The 16,658-nt window shown below is 40.5% G+C and overlaps 1 protein-coding gene across 3 annotated transcripts in view; it reads right to left on the bottom strand.

The window, feature by feature from the left end:
- Positions 1–16,658, bottom strand: part of SLCO5A1 (solute carrier organic anion transporter family member 5A1) — a 144,529-nt gene that overhangs the window by 47,620 nt on the left and 80,251 nt on the right. For 2 of the 3 annotated variants that reach the window (XM_068983973.1, XM_068983975.1), the window contains exon 4: positions 8,853–9,017. The exons of the other annotated variant lie outside the window; for it this stretch is intronic. In XM_068983973.1, coding sequence (XP_068840074.1) covers positions 8,853–9,017 — 165 coding nt within the window. The remainder of the gene's footprint in view (positions 1–8,852; positions 9,018–16,658) is intronic. 3 annotated transcript variants of the gene reach the window in all.

The raw sequence follows: 16,658 nt of genomic DNA on the forward strand, positions 1-16,658 counted from the left end.
TCCATCCATGGGATTTTCCAGGCAAGAGTACTGGAGTGGGTTGCCATTGCCCTCTTCACTACAATACTTGAGGCAACTGTAAAGTTGCTTCCTTAATTATTTTAAACATACTCTCTAAAAATCTTCAATTATTGTGTAGAATGCTTTGCCCAGTGAAGTTAATGACTTCATTCAAAAAACAAAAGTTAAGTACAAATTGACAGTTTGCTGATATATATACAATATATATCTTGTAACTATGGCTATAAACCCATTGATTACATGAATAACTATCTCTAAGAACAAGGTTGAAAAAAGAACAATAACAAAAAATTTGTAATGTCACAAAAACAGATGTTCTACTGAAAAATTTTATCGAAGGATATGGACATTTACACAGCTGCTCCATAACCGAACGAGTCCACCAAATTCAGCTGCATTTCCAAAAGGGTTTGGTATATCCATAGAATATATTTCAAGAAAATTTAGGAAAGATGGAACAAAATAATATAGACCTACTGTACACAAAACAACCATACAAATTATTCCTTGCTCAGGTAAGATAAGTATGCACCTATAATGTTTTTAAATATCTTTTTAAATAAAAAAACCAACAGGAATTATGGTTATCTTTATTGCAAATAGAGATATAACAAAAATTTCAATACAATGACTTGAAAAAAAATTAACCATTAGCCTGAAATCTAATCCATCTAATAGTAATAAATGTAAGTAAGCCCATGTTCTACCCTATGGCCAATGGAAAGATGCCATAACGGGAAGTTGAACCCAGCAGCAACGCAAATTTTCTGTGGTCCATGATGAGACGGTTCAGGTTACAAAAGAACATTACTCCAACTTCTAATAATGTCAAAGCACATGTCTCACTGTTTAGTTGAAAAGAGTAAGTTATTTCCTGTCTGTGTGGTAGTAACTATATTCTGGTTATACTTAAGGGCCAAGATATTCACTAGGTCTGGACATGACTTTTACAAGTTAGCAGCATCTCAGAGGAAATGAGAAATTGTGGCAAGAGCTGGGTGTTAGGACAGTTTGTCTCCAGCCCCAGTTTGTCACTACCGATGAGGCCATGAATCCTTCAATTAGTGCCTGTACCTTTTATTTATCTATCAACAAAACAAGTAATACTATACTCCAGCCTCTACTTTCCTCTCCTCCTCATCTTTTTCAGTAAAAATCCTGGTTCTGGGACTTCTCTGGTAGTCCAGTGGTTAAGAATCCACCTTCCAGTGCAGGAGACATAGGTTTGATCCTTGGTCGGGGAACTAAGATCCCACATGCAATGGGGCATCTAAGCCCACGAGTCACAGCTGCTGAGCCCATGTGCTCTGGAGTTTTCAAGCCACAGCTAGAGTGACCCATACACCACAGTAAAATGCCCATGTGCCACAGCTAAGACCCAACAGAGCCGAATAAATACATAGTAAAATAATGACAATCCTGGTTCTCCTGTCCTATTGTGGAGAATGAAATACTTGGTAAATGGAGATGAAATCCAGGGTTGTTCTCATTATTAATATTTATGTTGCTCTTTACACTTGGTAAGTCACTTTTAAACTTTTTAAAATTTCAAAAAGCCCAGTTAAATAGCTGTGATTACACCAGCTATTAAATAGCTATGATTCGCAGCTAGTAAAACTGAGGCTAGAGAAATTAGTTAACTCACCCAAGGTTACATGGTGAATAAATAGCAGAGGCAGGTCTTGAACCCATACCTATGACTCCAAAATCCATCACCTTTCTCTTCTAAGATGTTGACTCACTACAAAGTGGGTAGGGATCACCTCACTTCAGCAGGGTATGAACTTTTACAGGACCACACTCAGTAAAAATGTCTGGAGTTTTTAAAAGGAGAAATTTAATCATCAACCTACCTTACTCTTTGACAGTCCCTCCAAAAAAAAGCAAAAAGCGTGGCAATTCAACATCAGTTCTGTCACAAGCACCAAAGGAGGAAAAAAAATCAGTATATCTATAAAAGAAATTTAAAGTGCCAGGAAAAGATATTACATACATCCAAAGTGAAATGGCAAGACACTAACTTGAATGCCTAGAAAAAGAAGTTGCTCACAAAGATCAGAGGACTTTGTGTAGAGGAGACACTGGGGTGTCAGTCAGTTGCTCTTTGGTGAAAGGTGGCCTCATTAAACCCCTTATTCCAAAGATGAGACTGAGGACTGAAGAGGTTACCGTTTGTTGTTGTTTTTGTTTAGTCGATAAGTTGTGTCTGACTCTTTTGCTAGCCCATGGACTGTAGCCCGCCAGGCTCCTCTGTCCATGGAATTTTCCAAGTGAGAATACTAGAGCCATTTCCTACTCCAGGGGACATTCCTGGTCCAGGGATCGAACCAGAGTCCCTTGCATCTTCTGCACTGGCAGGCGGATTCTTGACCGCTGTGCCACCTGGGAAGCCCTCATAAAGTGGGCACTGCAGTTATTACTAACAGCTACTTCCCAGCCACAGTGCTAAGCACACCATCTACATGCCCTCATTTAATCATCACAACCTGTAACTCTCATAAAAGTTAAGGAACTTGTCTGGGAACACAAGCAGCCCATTGGGGTCACTAGATGGTAAGGTCCTTGAGGGTGGGATCCCTCTGTGTTCTCATCATAGTGTTTCCAGCAACTGGCACAGTGTCAGACCCATAGAAGAAGCTTTTCTGAATGTCCTTCGTTGTATTGTTTTGACTTTCAAATCATATAAATGTCTTCCATAATTTAAAAAAACAAATTTAACTTAAAAACCAAAAAATAGAAAAAAAAAAATAGTATTAGTCACTCAGTCCTGTCCAACTTTTTGCGACTCCATGATGGACTGCAGCCCATCAGGCTCCTCTATCCGTGGGATTCTCTAGGTAAAACAACTGGAGTGAGTTGCCATTTATGCATATATATGGAATCTAGAAAAATGGTACTGATGAACCTAGTAGAGAACAGACTTGTGGGCATAGTGAGGAAAGGAGAGGGTAGGACGAATTGGGAAAGTAGTATTGACATATACACACAATCATGTGTAAAACAGATAGCTAGTGGGAAGCTGCTAAATAACACAAGGAGCCCAGTCTGGTGCTCAGTGATGCCCAAGAGAGGCAGGATGAGGGGAGGGGAGGGAGGGATGCGATATATATATAATTATGACTGATTCTCATTGTTCTATGGCAGAAACCAACACAAAACTGTAAAGCAGCTTTCAGCCAATTAAAAAAAATTAAAATAAATTGTTTTATTTACAAATGAAAAAATAAAGGAATCCTAAAAAACTAAAAACAAATTAAAGCAAATGATTTCCACAGCATATCAGGTTGTGGCCATAACCAAACAGAGAGGAATTATTTCAAATAACTTTAGGCCACAGTATTTTGCAAATCCCTAACAGATAGCCTATGGACAGAAAGAACCACAGAGACACCTAAAACTGTGTGTCATATTTCACAGTAATAATACTGATAGATTATTTGAAACCATTATACTCAAACTCATGCTCACACACATACACATATGGAAAAAGTAATATGTAAAAGTCATTAGGAAGAAAAATTTTCAATACTAGAGCAAAACGATGTATCAAAGAAGTGTCAACTTGTATTCTTAACAACTGAAGCAGAAATATCACATAACTTCATGATTTGCTTTCCTCTTTTTATTTAAAAAACAAAAGGCCTACAAACAACAACTTGTACCAATGATCACCCCAGTGCTCAGAGGGTGACCTCCAAAGATCATTTATTCTAAAAGGAACCAGGACTCCTTGGAGAAGTGTGACTGATCCCAGGTCTAGGGCAGAAAACCATAAAGACTACTGAGGTTGTTCCAAAGGATATACAGATGCTAACTTGAAGGGGCTCCCAGAGGCCAAGGACTGCACAATTGGAACATCAAAAAGAATAATGACTGCAGTGGATTAAAGCACAACAAACATATAAAAAGCCATGCATTCACTATGTTTTCTTAAATTTACTGGTCACTATACAAATTTGCTAGAATAAAATTTTTGATTCTGTTGCTGCTGCTGCTAAGTCGCTTCAGTCATGTCCGACTCAATGTGACCCCATAGACAGAAGCCCACCAGGCTCCCCCGTCCCTGGGATTCTCCAGGCAACAACACTGGAGTGGGTGGCCATTTCCTTCTCCAGGTAAATAAAGCTAACGAATCACAAAAGAAATAATGGTCACTTGGAGAACTGGCCAAACAGGAGGCTGGTCATTTGGTAAATTGATTTAGAGAAATTCAAAGAGAGAGACAGAAAGACTTCCCTGGTGGTTCAGTGGCTAAGACTCCAAGCTCCCATTGCAGGGGGCCTCAGTTCGAGCTCTGGTCAGGTAACTAGATCCTGCAAGCCACAGCTGAGATCCAGCACAGCCAAGAAATAAAAATAAATATTAAGAAAAAGAGAGAGAGAGACAGAGAAAGAAGAGAGAGAGAGAGACTGAGAGACAGAGATAGGAAAATGGATTCATGATGCATTACACCATGAATTTCCCTCCTCAGCATCTTCTGCCCATCTCCTGCCCTAGAAGGTTTCTGCCACTTTATTCCTATGATCAAGACTAAAAATAGTCACTCCATATAATTTCCTTTGAATGTATTACTCCTCTTATCAGATGAGATTTAACAAAATGCCTTCGAATTGCTACTCTAAATTAGACTAACAGAAAGTTTGTTTTAAATCAGAAAATCTAACAAAACTCTTCAATGGGGATTTAAATTCAACAGGATCTTACAACATGCAAAGGTTTTACTGACCATCTATAACTGTATGCCAAATTATTTAAGATATCATTATCTCATTGAACTTCTGTTAGTAGGTTTGGGAGAGGATCGCTCACATTTTACAAATGAGAAACTGAGACAGAGCAGTTAAGTGACATGGCTAAAATCATGCACTGAATGAAGTGACAGATGGAATTCCAAGAGAAATCCATGAACTACCTCTGGTTGCCCACAGCAAAGAAAAAGAGATCAAAGGATGCTGGACATAGCCAAAGTTTGTGGTGATGCAACATTACTAAAAATACCCCAGTGATGAATTGCTTATTAACTATTTCCCTTGTAAGAAAATCACATGACTCTACAGGAATGTAAGAATAAGTTTATTTGGTACATGTGGCCTTGGGAAAATTATTTCATCTAAGATTCTGGAGCAGGAAGAAGTCATCAAATTCATTCCAGTCCAAATTATTGTTTCCTAGATTAGAAACATACCCAGAGAGAAACACTTGACAGCCTAAAGTCAGTGAATTAGCAGCATGAGGGTAAAGGTATTAGCCACCTTAGATACCACCATTGCCCTGCCGCAGTGGGGCCGGGGGGGCGGGGGGGGTTGGGGGTGGAGCTTCAGTAGTAAAGAATCCAACAGCCAGTGAAGGAGACTCAGGTTCAATCCCTGGTCCAGAATCCTACATGCCGAGGAGCCGGTGTATCACAACTACTGAGCCTGGGCTCTAGAGCCAGGGAGCCACGACTGCTGAAGCCCTGGTGCCCCAGAGCCCATGCTCTGCAACAAGAGAAGCCCTGCAATGAGAGGCCCAGGCACTATGAGCAGAGAGCAGTGCCTGCTTGCAAGCAAGCAGCTCCCGCTTGCTGCAGTTAGAGAAAAGCCCAGGCACCAGTGAAGACTAAGCGCAGCCAAATAAATAAATAAAGCCTGGTTAAAACCATTTCTCCTCCATGAAATGCAACTCACACTAACCCAAAGCCTCCACTGATTTATTTAATCAGCTTTGTCTAAACTTACTTCATAAGCTCACTCTCTCTCTCTTCCCAGATCTATAAGAAACTTAAGGTTCAAATTTGAGTCTTTGTATTTCCCCCTACCTGCTAACACACACACACACACACATACAGAGCACAGTGCCATAGTACTCAGAGTGTTCAATGACTATGCAAAGGGGCAAGTGAGCAAAAGCCAGTCTTTTGATACATGTGTGGAGCCTCACCTCCACCATATAACACAACAAAACAAACTGCTATGGAGGGGGCGAGGAATTTTTTTTAATGAAAAAAGAACTTTAACTCGAAAACTTTGTCAGAGGAGAAATTAAAACTACTTTTAGATTCACCTTCAGATACATTTCTTCATTCTCCAAGTTACTTATATGCATAGAAGGGGATTTAAATACAAAACATTTAACAAGTTCTTAAAAAATACAGATCTCTGCTTGGAGAGTAAGAAGGATTCAATCCTTACAAATTTAAAAAGTCAAGGTGAATTTTAAAAAGAATTTTCAGCCCTGTTTAGCCATATTGTAATGACAAGCCATCCACTATTCTTAATCAGAGTATCTCTTGAAAGTGCAGAAGTTAATACTCAGTCGTGTCTGATTCTTTATGACCACTATGGACTGAAGCCCACCAGGCTCCTCTGTCCATGGGATTTCCCGGGCAAGAATACTGGAATGGGTTGCCATTCCCTTCTCCAGGAGACTTTCTTAACTATTATTATTTTTTATCTGTCTGGAAAGGAAGGAAAAAGTATGTGAGCTAGAAATGAAAGGCCTTTTATCAAAATACCAAAGACTACCAAACATCGTATAAACTGCATTGGTAAGGATAAAAAAAAAAAAAACTTGCTGTTGATGAAACCAGAGTGGCACTGGCACAGTGTGATACAGCTCCTCTAACCCAGATGTTAAAACACAGGATGAACAAATTTCATGATTTAGTTCTTATACCCTCTTTACCCAGGTGGTCACATCCAATGACCACTGCCTTGACCACATACCACTGTGGAACTCTGCAACCAAACACCCCCTTTATTCTATTTCTCCACAGAAGTTATCTATCTAGCCTCTGACTGGACCAGTAATTAAGAGATGGCCTTGGTCAATATACACTCCACATGCATCAGTTCCAACCCAGCTCATCACTGGACCACTGCCCAGGAGACCTTGAGATCAAAATGGTCCATCTGGAGGCAAATGGGATGATCTAGACATCTCTGCTCCCTCGTCACTAGAATTTCCTGACATGTGCCCCAGGAAACACTGTTCATGAGAATGAATGCCTTTAAAAACAAAACAAAACAAAAAAGCCAGATTCCATGGTCAAATAAATGTGGGAGAGACCATACTCGGAACCTTCCTTTGGGAGTTCACAATGCACATTGGTATGTTGCTGTTGTATAATTGCTAAGTCAAGTCTGACTCTTTTGCAACCCCATAGACTGTAGCCAACCAGGCTCCCCCTTGGGATTTCCCAGGCAAAAATACTGGAGTTGCCATTTTCCTCCTCCAAGGGTTCTTAGGGTTATGGAAAGTCCAACAGCAAAGAACTCTGTAGTATTTTAATTCAGCAAGCCCTAAATTTATTTGACTATGAACCTTCTTTCCAGTAACACCTTTAATATTTAAATACAGAGTAGGAAATGCTGAGATTACATTCGACAGTTACATAGCTTCAGATCTAACTACGAGACCACTCATGGTTTCCCTATGCAAGAATTGTTGCTCAACAAAGGTTAGTGTAGGGATTTCCCTGGTGGTCCAGTGGCTAAGAATCCAGCTTCCATTGTAGGGGACGTGGGTTCAATCCCTGGTCAGGGAACTGAGATCCCACATGCCCTGGGGCAATTAAGCCCAACCATACTGTGACAAAGACCCAACACAGCCAATAATTAATCAATTTTTTTTTTTTAAGACAAAGGATGAAGGTGTGCTCAGTCACTTTGGTAGTGTCCAACTCTTTGCAACTCTATGGACTGCAGCCCCCAGAGTTAGAGTAGGAATTAAACTAGAAATGCGATGTTCAGGATATCTGGAAACCAAATTACAATGTAATCTATAAATTTTACCCTAATGTAAGGAAAACATATATTTCTTTAAAACCAACAGAAAAAAAAAAATTATAGGTGACAATTACAAGATCCAAAGAAGTATACTCTTTATAAAAAGATTTGTTATGATGGGCCTACAACTCAATATGCATGTCTTTTTATTGGCAAAGTGAAATATGGAACAAAATGATTACTCAAATAATTCAAGTCAACTGCTCTTTCTACAAATAATATAATTCTGTTTGTTAATTTAATCCAAGCTTCCTGGGTTTGAATGTGGACATGGAGGAGAAAGTGGGAGCCAAGGCCATCAGTAAAGTTCTTGCAATTCTCCACTTAACTGCTTAAATGCACTTTATTAACAAATAAAGCCTTAGGTACAGTTATTTGATCACCTTTGAAACCACTAAGAAAATACCCAGAATATTCTATGGTATAATACACTGAAAATCCCAATATCTGAGAATTCATGTTCCCACATTACTGAGAACCCAATTTACTGTGAGAAGAAAGCTCTGATCACTGGATGCTATGGGTCCCTGTACCAAAATCTTCTAAAAATCAATTTCCTCAAACATAAAACATCACCTGAGACAAAATTTATAGATTTCCTTTCTAACTTCAAGTACCTCCAGTAACAGAATTAAAATCTGCTCACATTTAGGAAGAGAAAATCCTGATACCATGAAATTGATCTCTATTTCAGATTATCAAATTTTTTCAATTGAACATTGTCAGACTCATGTCAACCCATAAAAAAGATTTGTTCAGGTTTAAGTTTGAACACTTTGCCTATTTTATTCTTTCAAACTGAGAATCTTAAAAACACAAGTATGAAAAGTTCTCCCTTTTCCAAAACACAGCTGGTAAAAATGTCACACAGTAACACAATCTGAATCAAAGAGAAAACATTCAAAGACTTCCACCTCCTAAAATCTGAAGGGGGAAGGTTGCTGTTCATGAACTTGAATTTTAACAGTTTAATGTTAGAACGAACTTTGTCTTCACTCATTGCATTTTAGTTTAGTGGTCAAAAAATGATCATGGTTTCAAGGAGTTCTAATGGCAGTGCCTTACCAGTGTAGATGCTGGCATTGGAAGCTGGAATACCAAATTGTGACTCGATGAACTTGGGGATGAAGGTAATGAAAGCAGTTACAATGGCACTCTCAGCTGTGTATGACAAACTCACAAAAAGGAATGTCATGTTGCTTAAGATCCTGACAGCTGCTCTTGGTAGGTCTACAAAATGACAAAAATGACAAATGAATGTTATAAACAAGGGATGGAAAAGAAAAAGAAAATTGAACTGCTTTTGAAATGAACTGGAAATAGCCATTCAGCAATACAGGAAAACCTGATGAATGATTAGAATTCGTCCCCTTTATTAAATAGACTCCGGTGTTTTTTTTTTTAATTGTTCAACTAGGATAACGAAATTTAACAAAGAAGCTAAAAACATACCCATACACAAATATCCTTCTAAGAAGGAGGCAACCTATGACTTCTGTTTCAAAAACTGCTTAGAATAAATGAACCGCATTTTTTTAATTGATTAAACAATGTTAATCTTTGTTAAGACCCTTAAGACTATTAAATGTGTAAAGTACCTGCAATATAGCCCTCAATTAACAGTTTTTGCTTCGCCCAACTAACACTTCTCTGAGTAAATGCACTTCTGAGATGCCAGCTCTCTAGCCTGACATGGCAAACGCCCACAGCAGAGGAACTGGTACATGCTATTGGACATCTGTTCTTTCCGTCTCATTAAGAAACAGGAAATAATACAATTAGAAGGGTAGAAGAGATAAGGTCACCAAGTCAGATACTTCCAGGGACTTTGGATTGAGGAACAAGCAGAAATGATATCTGAAGGAGCCGGACAGCCCAGAGGTGGGGCTCTGTACCTGTCCAGCTGCCTCTCAAGGAAAAGAGAAAAGTCTCACTTGAATCTAGGCATTTCTTTCACAAAAACTGTCATATATATGCTTCAAGATGCATGTTCAGTTTCATTGCAGCATGGTTTATAAAAGCAAAAATTTAGGAGAAAAAACTAAATGTCCATCAATGGTGTTGGGTTGGTGATGTTAGTTACTCAGTTGTGACCCCACGGACTGCAGCTCGGCAGGCTCCTCTCTCCATGGGATTTCCCAGGCAGGAATACTGGAGTGGGTTGCCATTTCCTTCTCCAGGAGATCTTCCGATCAGACTCAGGTCTCCTGCATTGCAGGATTCTTTACTGTCTGAGCCACCAGGGAAACCCCAAATGTCCATTAGTGGGAAACATTTAAATAAACTAGGGCACAGTCATGTAATGAAATACTATGGAATAGTATGAAATACTATGAAATACTGCCATGAAAGGAACTCCAAAAAATATTTTCACTAATGAAAAAAGCAAGCTGTACAAAAATATACATATACATTCGTGCTTGCGTGCTAAGTTGCTTCAGTCGAGTCCGACTCTTTGTGACTCTTTGGACGGCAGTCCGCCAGGCTCGTCTGTCCATAGTATTTTCCAGGCTAGAATACTAGAGTGGGTGACCATTCCTTTCTCCAGATTATCTTCTGGACTCGGATTGAACCTGCATCTCTTGCATCTCACGCATTGGCAGGCAGGTTCTCTACTACTAGCGCCACCTGGGAAGCCCATATACATGCGTGTGTGTGTGTGTGTGTGTGTGTGTGTGTGTGTGTGTGTAAATATTTAAGTAAAAACAAATGAAAACAATGTGTTTACATATGGTTGAATGTATACTTTTCAATATATATAATACCGAGAAATTATGTAAACAGGAGTAAGACTGGGAAAGAGAAACAAGAAAAGATTCTTGAGTGTATGCTTTTGTATTTTTTGCATATTTGTAATGTGAGTTAACCCACATGTGCATGATCTTTATACATCTTCATAGAAAAGGTAAGCTGCCTTACTTTTGAGATACAGAGTCTCTCAGTTATTAGAACAGTTATCTCCTTATGCTACAACATAATAAAATAATTTCCTAAAAATTAAGCAACAGCCATTATTAAAGCTTCCCTGATGGCTCAATGGTAAAGAATCTCCTGCAATGCAGGAGATCCACGTTCAATCCCTGAGTCGGGAAGATCCCCTGGAGGAGGGCATGGCAACACACTCCAGTATTCTTGCCTGGAGAATAACATGGTCAGAGGAGCCTGGTGGGCTACAGCCCATGGGGTTGCACAGAGTCGGACACAACTGAAGCTACTAACCAGCAACAGCATTATTAAAGCTATAATTCATAGCCTATTCACTAGAATTTAAGAGTTAGTCAAGACTGTTTATTATCATTTTGAAGTGCAAACTGATTTTAATGTTCTATATCATAATTTAATTACTTAAAGTTTAAATAAGTATTTTAAAAGTAAAATTAAGATGCATACTTTATTTTTTAACATAAACACACCAGAAAAAATATAAAATATTTCATAAAATTATCCAGTATTCTCTTATAAATACTGCAAATCAAAATGCCATCTCCAGAATTAAAAATTAGAAAGTTAAGAAGATTTTCCCATGGACATTTAAAGATTCAAATTAAGCTAGCTGGTAAATTAAAGCCAACGTGTCGAATCTAAAACATCTGGGAAAATATACAATAAAACTTGCAAACCCAAGAAGATAACATATGTATAACATGAATATTTTAAGATACTAGTTTTTTGTAAGAAAAACTGGTTTTTCTTGTATACCCATTTAGCATGATAAAATAGCCTTCTAATTTCAAAGCTAACTAAAAATACATGTTATGTTTTTCTCTCTTCTTTTATTAAAAAAAAAACCTATTACTTAAGAATTTAGCAAACATTCAGACTCTGAACAACTCTAAGCTAGTTTCCTTTTTTCTTCCACCTTCCTCCTCCCCTATTGTTCAAACTAAACTTTCAAACTACATGCCCTGCAGCAGGTGATGCGGGTGGGGGGTGCAGATCTCCAGGATTGTCTTTGGCTGGTGGGGCTCATTATCTAGATAGATAGATAGACAGATATGATAGATAATAGATGTGTGTGTGTGTGTGTGTGTGTGTGTGTGTGTGTGTGTGTGTTAACAAGACAGAAGTAACGACACACTGGTAGCAATGAACCCATCTAGCACCCAGTTCTTGGTTTCTAAATGCCACTTGCCAGTAAAAGGATCCAGAAGTCCTTGGCAGTTGGCCTTTTAGTTGCTAAGTCATGTCCGACTCTTGTGACGCCATGGACTGCAGGCTCCTCTGTCCACAGGCTTTCCTAGGCAATACTGAAATGGGTTGCCATTTCCTTCTTCAAGGCAATTTCCTGACCCAGGGACTGAAACAGAGTCTCCTGCTTGGCAGGCAGATTCTTTATCACTGAGCCACCCCAAAGTCCTTGGAGAAATTATTAATTCATGTGTTACATAAGCTTCCGTCAATTCAGTTCAGTTCAGTTCAGTGGCTCCGACTGAAAGACTCTTTGCTACCCCATGGACTGCAGCATGCCAGGCTTCCCTGTCCATCACCAACTGGATGGAATCAGCTTCCTTCAGGCATGAGTTATACTATTGTTGGCTGTGGGTTCAATATTAATGAATCAACAACCTATATTAAATAAGGTGTCTTTCAACAGAAACACAAGGTTATATATTGATTGATGATTATATTGTGATGCGAAGTTAACCCATATTTCCCCCAGAGTAATGCTTCAGCATTCTCTAACACAGTGTTTACCACAACTTTACAAAACAAAACTACCACAAATAACAAGGATCAACTGTATTTGTACTCAGTTGCTCAGTCGTGTCTGACTCTGCGACCTTCGGTTCCTGTCCATGGGCTTCTCCAAGCAAGAATACTGGAGTGGGTAGTCATACCCTCCCCTACAGGGGATCTTCCCAACCCAGGGATTGAACCAAGGTCTCCTGCATGGCAGGCAGATTCTTTATCATGTGAACCATCAGGAAAGCCCATGAATACTGGAGTAGGTAGCTTATCCCTTCTCCAGAGGATCTTCCCAACCCTGGAATCAAACCGGGGTCTCCTGCACTGCAGGCAGATTCTTTACCAGCTGAGCTACCAGGGAAGCCCCAACTGTCTTTATACCACCTCAAAGTACTTTCTCACAGAGTATCTACAATTTATTTATTGATTTATACATGCAATATACTTGGTAATTTTGGAGTGCAGAGGCCTGGGAGATCCAATCCCATTCAAGATAGGAAAGTTTACACAACTGGTAACAGGGCAGATTAACATTGTGTGGCTTCTGTGATGACACTGAGATGGCATCCTTTCTGTGTCTACAAACGAGCATAGATCAGGAGGCAACATCATCAAACCCAAATTCTATAAAGTTACTGCCTTACAATTTTTCAAAAGATCAAGTTCATAAAATATTAGGGTTGATGAGGAACTGATCCAAATTGACGGACCAAAACACATCACAACTAAATATGAATACAATCTGTGACGGAGGATTGGTTTGGACATTAAGGGCAATGTAGGGATAACAGGCAAAATTTGAATGGAGGCTATGGTCTAGATGGTAGCATTGGATTAATGTTAATTTCCTGATTCCCATGACTGCCCTGTAGAGTACTGTCCTGCAGAAGAGTATCCTTGAAGTAGGAAACACTGAAGTACTAGGGGTCAGTAACTTCACAAATAGGTCAGAAACATTAACAATCGGGGAATTGGGCTCAGGGAACCCAGGAGTTGTGTGTGCTATTTCTGTGGCTTTTATTATAATTCAAAATTATTTTACAAAGACAAAGTTTCAAAAGCAAAGTTAGCAAAGAAGCTGCTGGATCTATCAATTTGCAGCCAAATATTAATTTCTATGCTAATATATCTTAGATAAGTTTCTTTTTTTTTAAGATAAGTTTCGTGGTGTCATTTATAACTGTGTCATCATGAAATCAAAGATGCGGTAAAAAGAATGATGGAGGGATTTCCCTGGTAGTCCAGTGATTAAGAAATCATCTTCCAATGCAGGGGACCCGGATGCAATTCCTGGTCAAGGAACTAAGATCCCACATGCTGCAGGACAACTAGGCCCACACATCACAAGTACTGAGCCCACACGTCAAAACGAAGACCCAACACAGCCAAAAAATAAATAAATAATTTTTTAAAAAAGAATGACAGAGGGACTAACTAACGGTAGCAATTATCATTTTTTGGATCACTGAATGCCAGGAACTCTTACAAATTCACTTACAAGGACAGTCTGACACTAAAACTAGAAATGCCTTCAGCAGCCGTAATATAGAAATAAAACTCAATACAGACCTCCAGAACTCAAGAGAATATAACACAAGGCAGACAATACCTAGAAATCGCTTTGAGAAGTGTTGCTATCGCTGGCAGGTCCCTTGCTGGTTCCCACATGTACATCAAAGGCAGTGCAGGTAACCCAGCCAGCCAGCAGCCACACCTGGACTCCGGTGCTAAACTCCAGTCACCACAGGGCTGCTTGTTAGTCTGTCAGTCGTATCTGCCTCTTAGTGACCCCATGGACTGGAGGCCGCCAGGCTCCTCTGTCCATGGGACTCTCCAGGCAAGAATACTGGAGTGGGTTGCCATTCATTCTCTTCTCCAGGGGATCTGCCTGGCCCAGATCTCCCGCATTGCAGGAGGAGTCTTTACCATCTGAACCACCAGGGATTCTCACCACAGGGCTACGCTGCAACAAATTTGATGTGGTCCCTCCCCTTGACCTTGCATCACAGGTGACCGTTTGTCAAAGTTTCAGAAAATCTGAGCTACGTGGTGTGCTTGGATTCTTATGGAAGCTGCCAGGGACAGCCTTAGCAAGTGCAGACACTGTAAGGTATGGAGTTAGAGAAGGCGAGGTTCAGAAAAAGAATGAGACAGAGACCAGCACTTTACAGGAACAGATCACCTTTAATGAGGTGAGAAGGGGCAGCAGTCAGATCAGTGAGAAGCTGCCCTTACCCAAGAAAAGACTAAGTATACATAGGCATGTATATGGAAAGCTACTGTCTCAAGGGGGCCTGTTCTCCAAGGTAGTTCAGAGTAGTTATCTCTTAAATGGCTGGGGCAAGGAATTTTGGAGATTGGCCAGAGGCTGGATCGGCTGGGAGCTGGGCATAATCAACCTAGTGTTCATTTTTTTGGTGAGAGAGTTCTTTGTTTTGCATAGAATGGTGGGAGGACCTGGAGGGGAGTTTTAACTCCAGGCTATTTTGAGCCCTGTAACTTTCCTTCAGACACCATACCTTGCTGTTCTCCAATGCCTCACAGCGCACACAGTATAATGAGGCAGCAGGTATTGATAGATTTGTCTTTTTTTTAAATTTACCATCGTAACTGATTTCTTATTTTTAAAAATTATTTATTAATATTTTGGCTGTGCTGAGTCTGTTGCTGCACCAGCTTTCTCTAGTTGTGGGGAGTGGGAGCTACTCTAGTTGCGGTGTGGGGGCTTCCCATTGCGATGACTTCTCTTGTTTCTGAGCGCAGGCTCTAGGGTGCACAGGCTTCAGCAGTTGCAGCACATGGGCCCAGGAGCTGTGGTTCCCAGGCTCTAGAGCACAGGCTCAGTAGTTGTGGTGCGCGGGCTTAGTTGCTCTTCAGTATGTGGGATCTTCCCGGACCCGTGTCTCCTGCACTGGCAGGTGGATTCTTTACCACTGAGCCACCAGGAAAGCCCAGGTTTGCCAGTTTTTGACCATCAAACAAAAATACTCCAGTATGAGAGCACACTGAGCTCCTGAACCACTTACCTGCTGACAGTGAATAGAAATAGCAGCCATCAGGACCCAAAATACATTATAAGTGATTACTAGCCATAGTACATGGAGAAGGCAATGGCACCCCACTCCAGTACTCTTGCCTGGAAAACTCTATGGATGGAGGAGCCTGGAAGGCTGCAGTCCATGGGGTCGCTGAGGGTCGGGCACGACTGAGCGACTTCACTTTCACTTTTCACTTTCATGCATTGGAGAAGGAAACGGCAACCCACTCCAGTGTTCTTGCCTGGAGAATCCCAGGGACGGGGGAGCCTGGTGGGCTGCCATCTCTGGGGTCACAGAGTCAGACATGACTAAAGCGACTTAGCAGCAGCAGCAGCAGCAGCCATAGTACAATCCTGCTTGCTTAACTCTAATGAGTATTTATGTGTGTATATATATATATATATATATATATATATATTTCAAAGTAGGGACTACTCTGATGAACATTAGTCCTGAAACAGAGCAGGACCCTACGGTCCTTCTGGCCCCCTCCCATGTCCTCTGCCTGCCTTTTGTCTGTGAAAAAACTTTAGCCAAAGAATAAGTTTAATTGGAGAAGTGAGAAAACGCAGAAACAGAGGAAAACAGTCAAAGGAAACCAAATACTAATAATGTAGTCATAAGCATAGGCTACAGTCCATGGGGTCACGAAGAGTCGGACACAACTGAGTGACTTCACTTTCACTTTTCACTTTCATGATTGGAGAAGGAAATGGCACCCCACTCCAGTGTTCTTGCCTAGAGAATCCCAGGGACAGGGGAGCCTGGTGGGCTGCCGTCTAAGGGGTCTCACACGACTGAAGCAACTTAGTAGCAGCAGCAGCAGCAGCAAGCATAGCCAAGACCTTTAGTTCCTTCTCACAGGCTAGGGATAATATTCTGAGCCTTATCCTGTGAACTGTCTTACAGATACTGAAACCCCCACCAGGTCGAAGAAGTAAACTACATGACGACCAAACTGCAGCCATGACATTAACCGCCCTAATTCCAAGAATCGGCCTCAAGGAAATAGAAACAAACCAACCCTGGAACTGAAGATTCACTGTTCCTTACAACCAAGATGACGCTGATCAGACCACTGATGACCAATTTCAAAATGACTGTCAGAGCTGACTGTGCTTTTCTACATGTAGGCCCCTCCCTCCGC

Source organism: Capricornis sumatraensis, chromosome 11, assembly GCF_032405125.1.
Source record: "Capricornis sumatraensis isolate serow.1 chromosome 11, serow.2, whole genome shotgun sequence".
In the NCBI taxonomy this organism is placed as follows: Eukaryota; Metazoa; Chordata; class Mammalia; order Artiodactyla; family Bovidae; genus Capricornis; species Capricornis sumatraensis.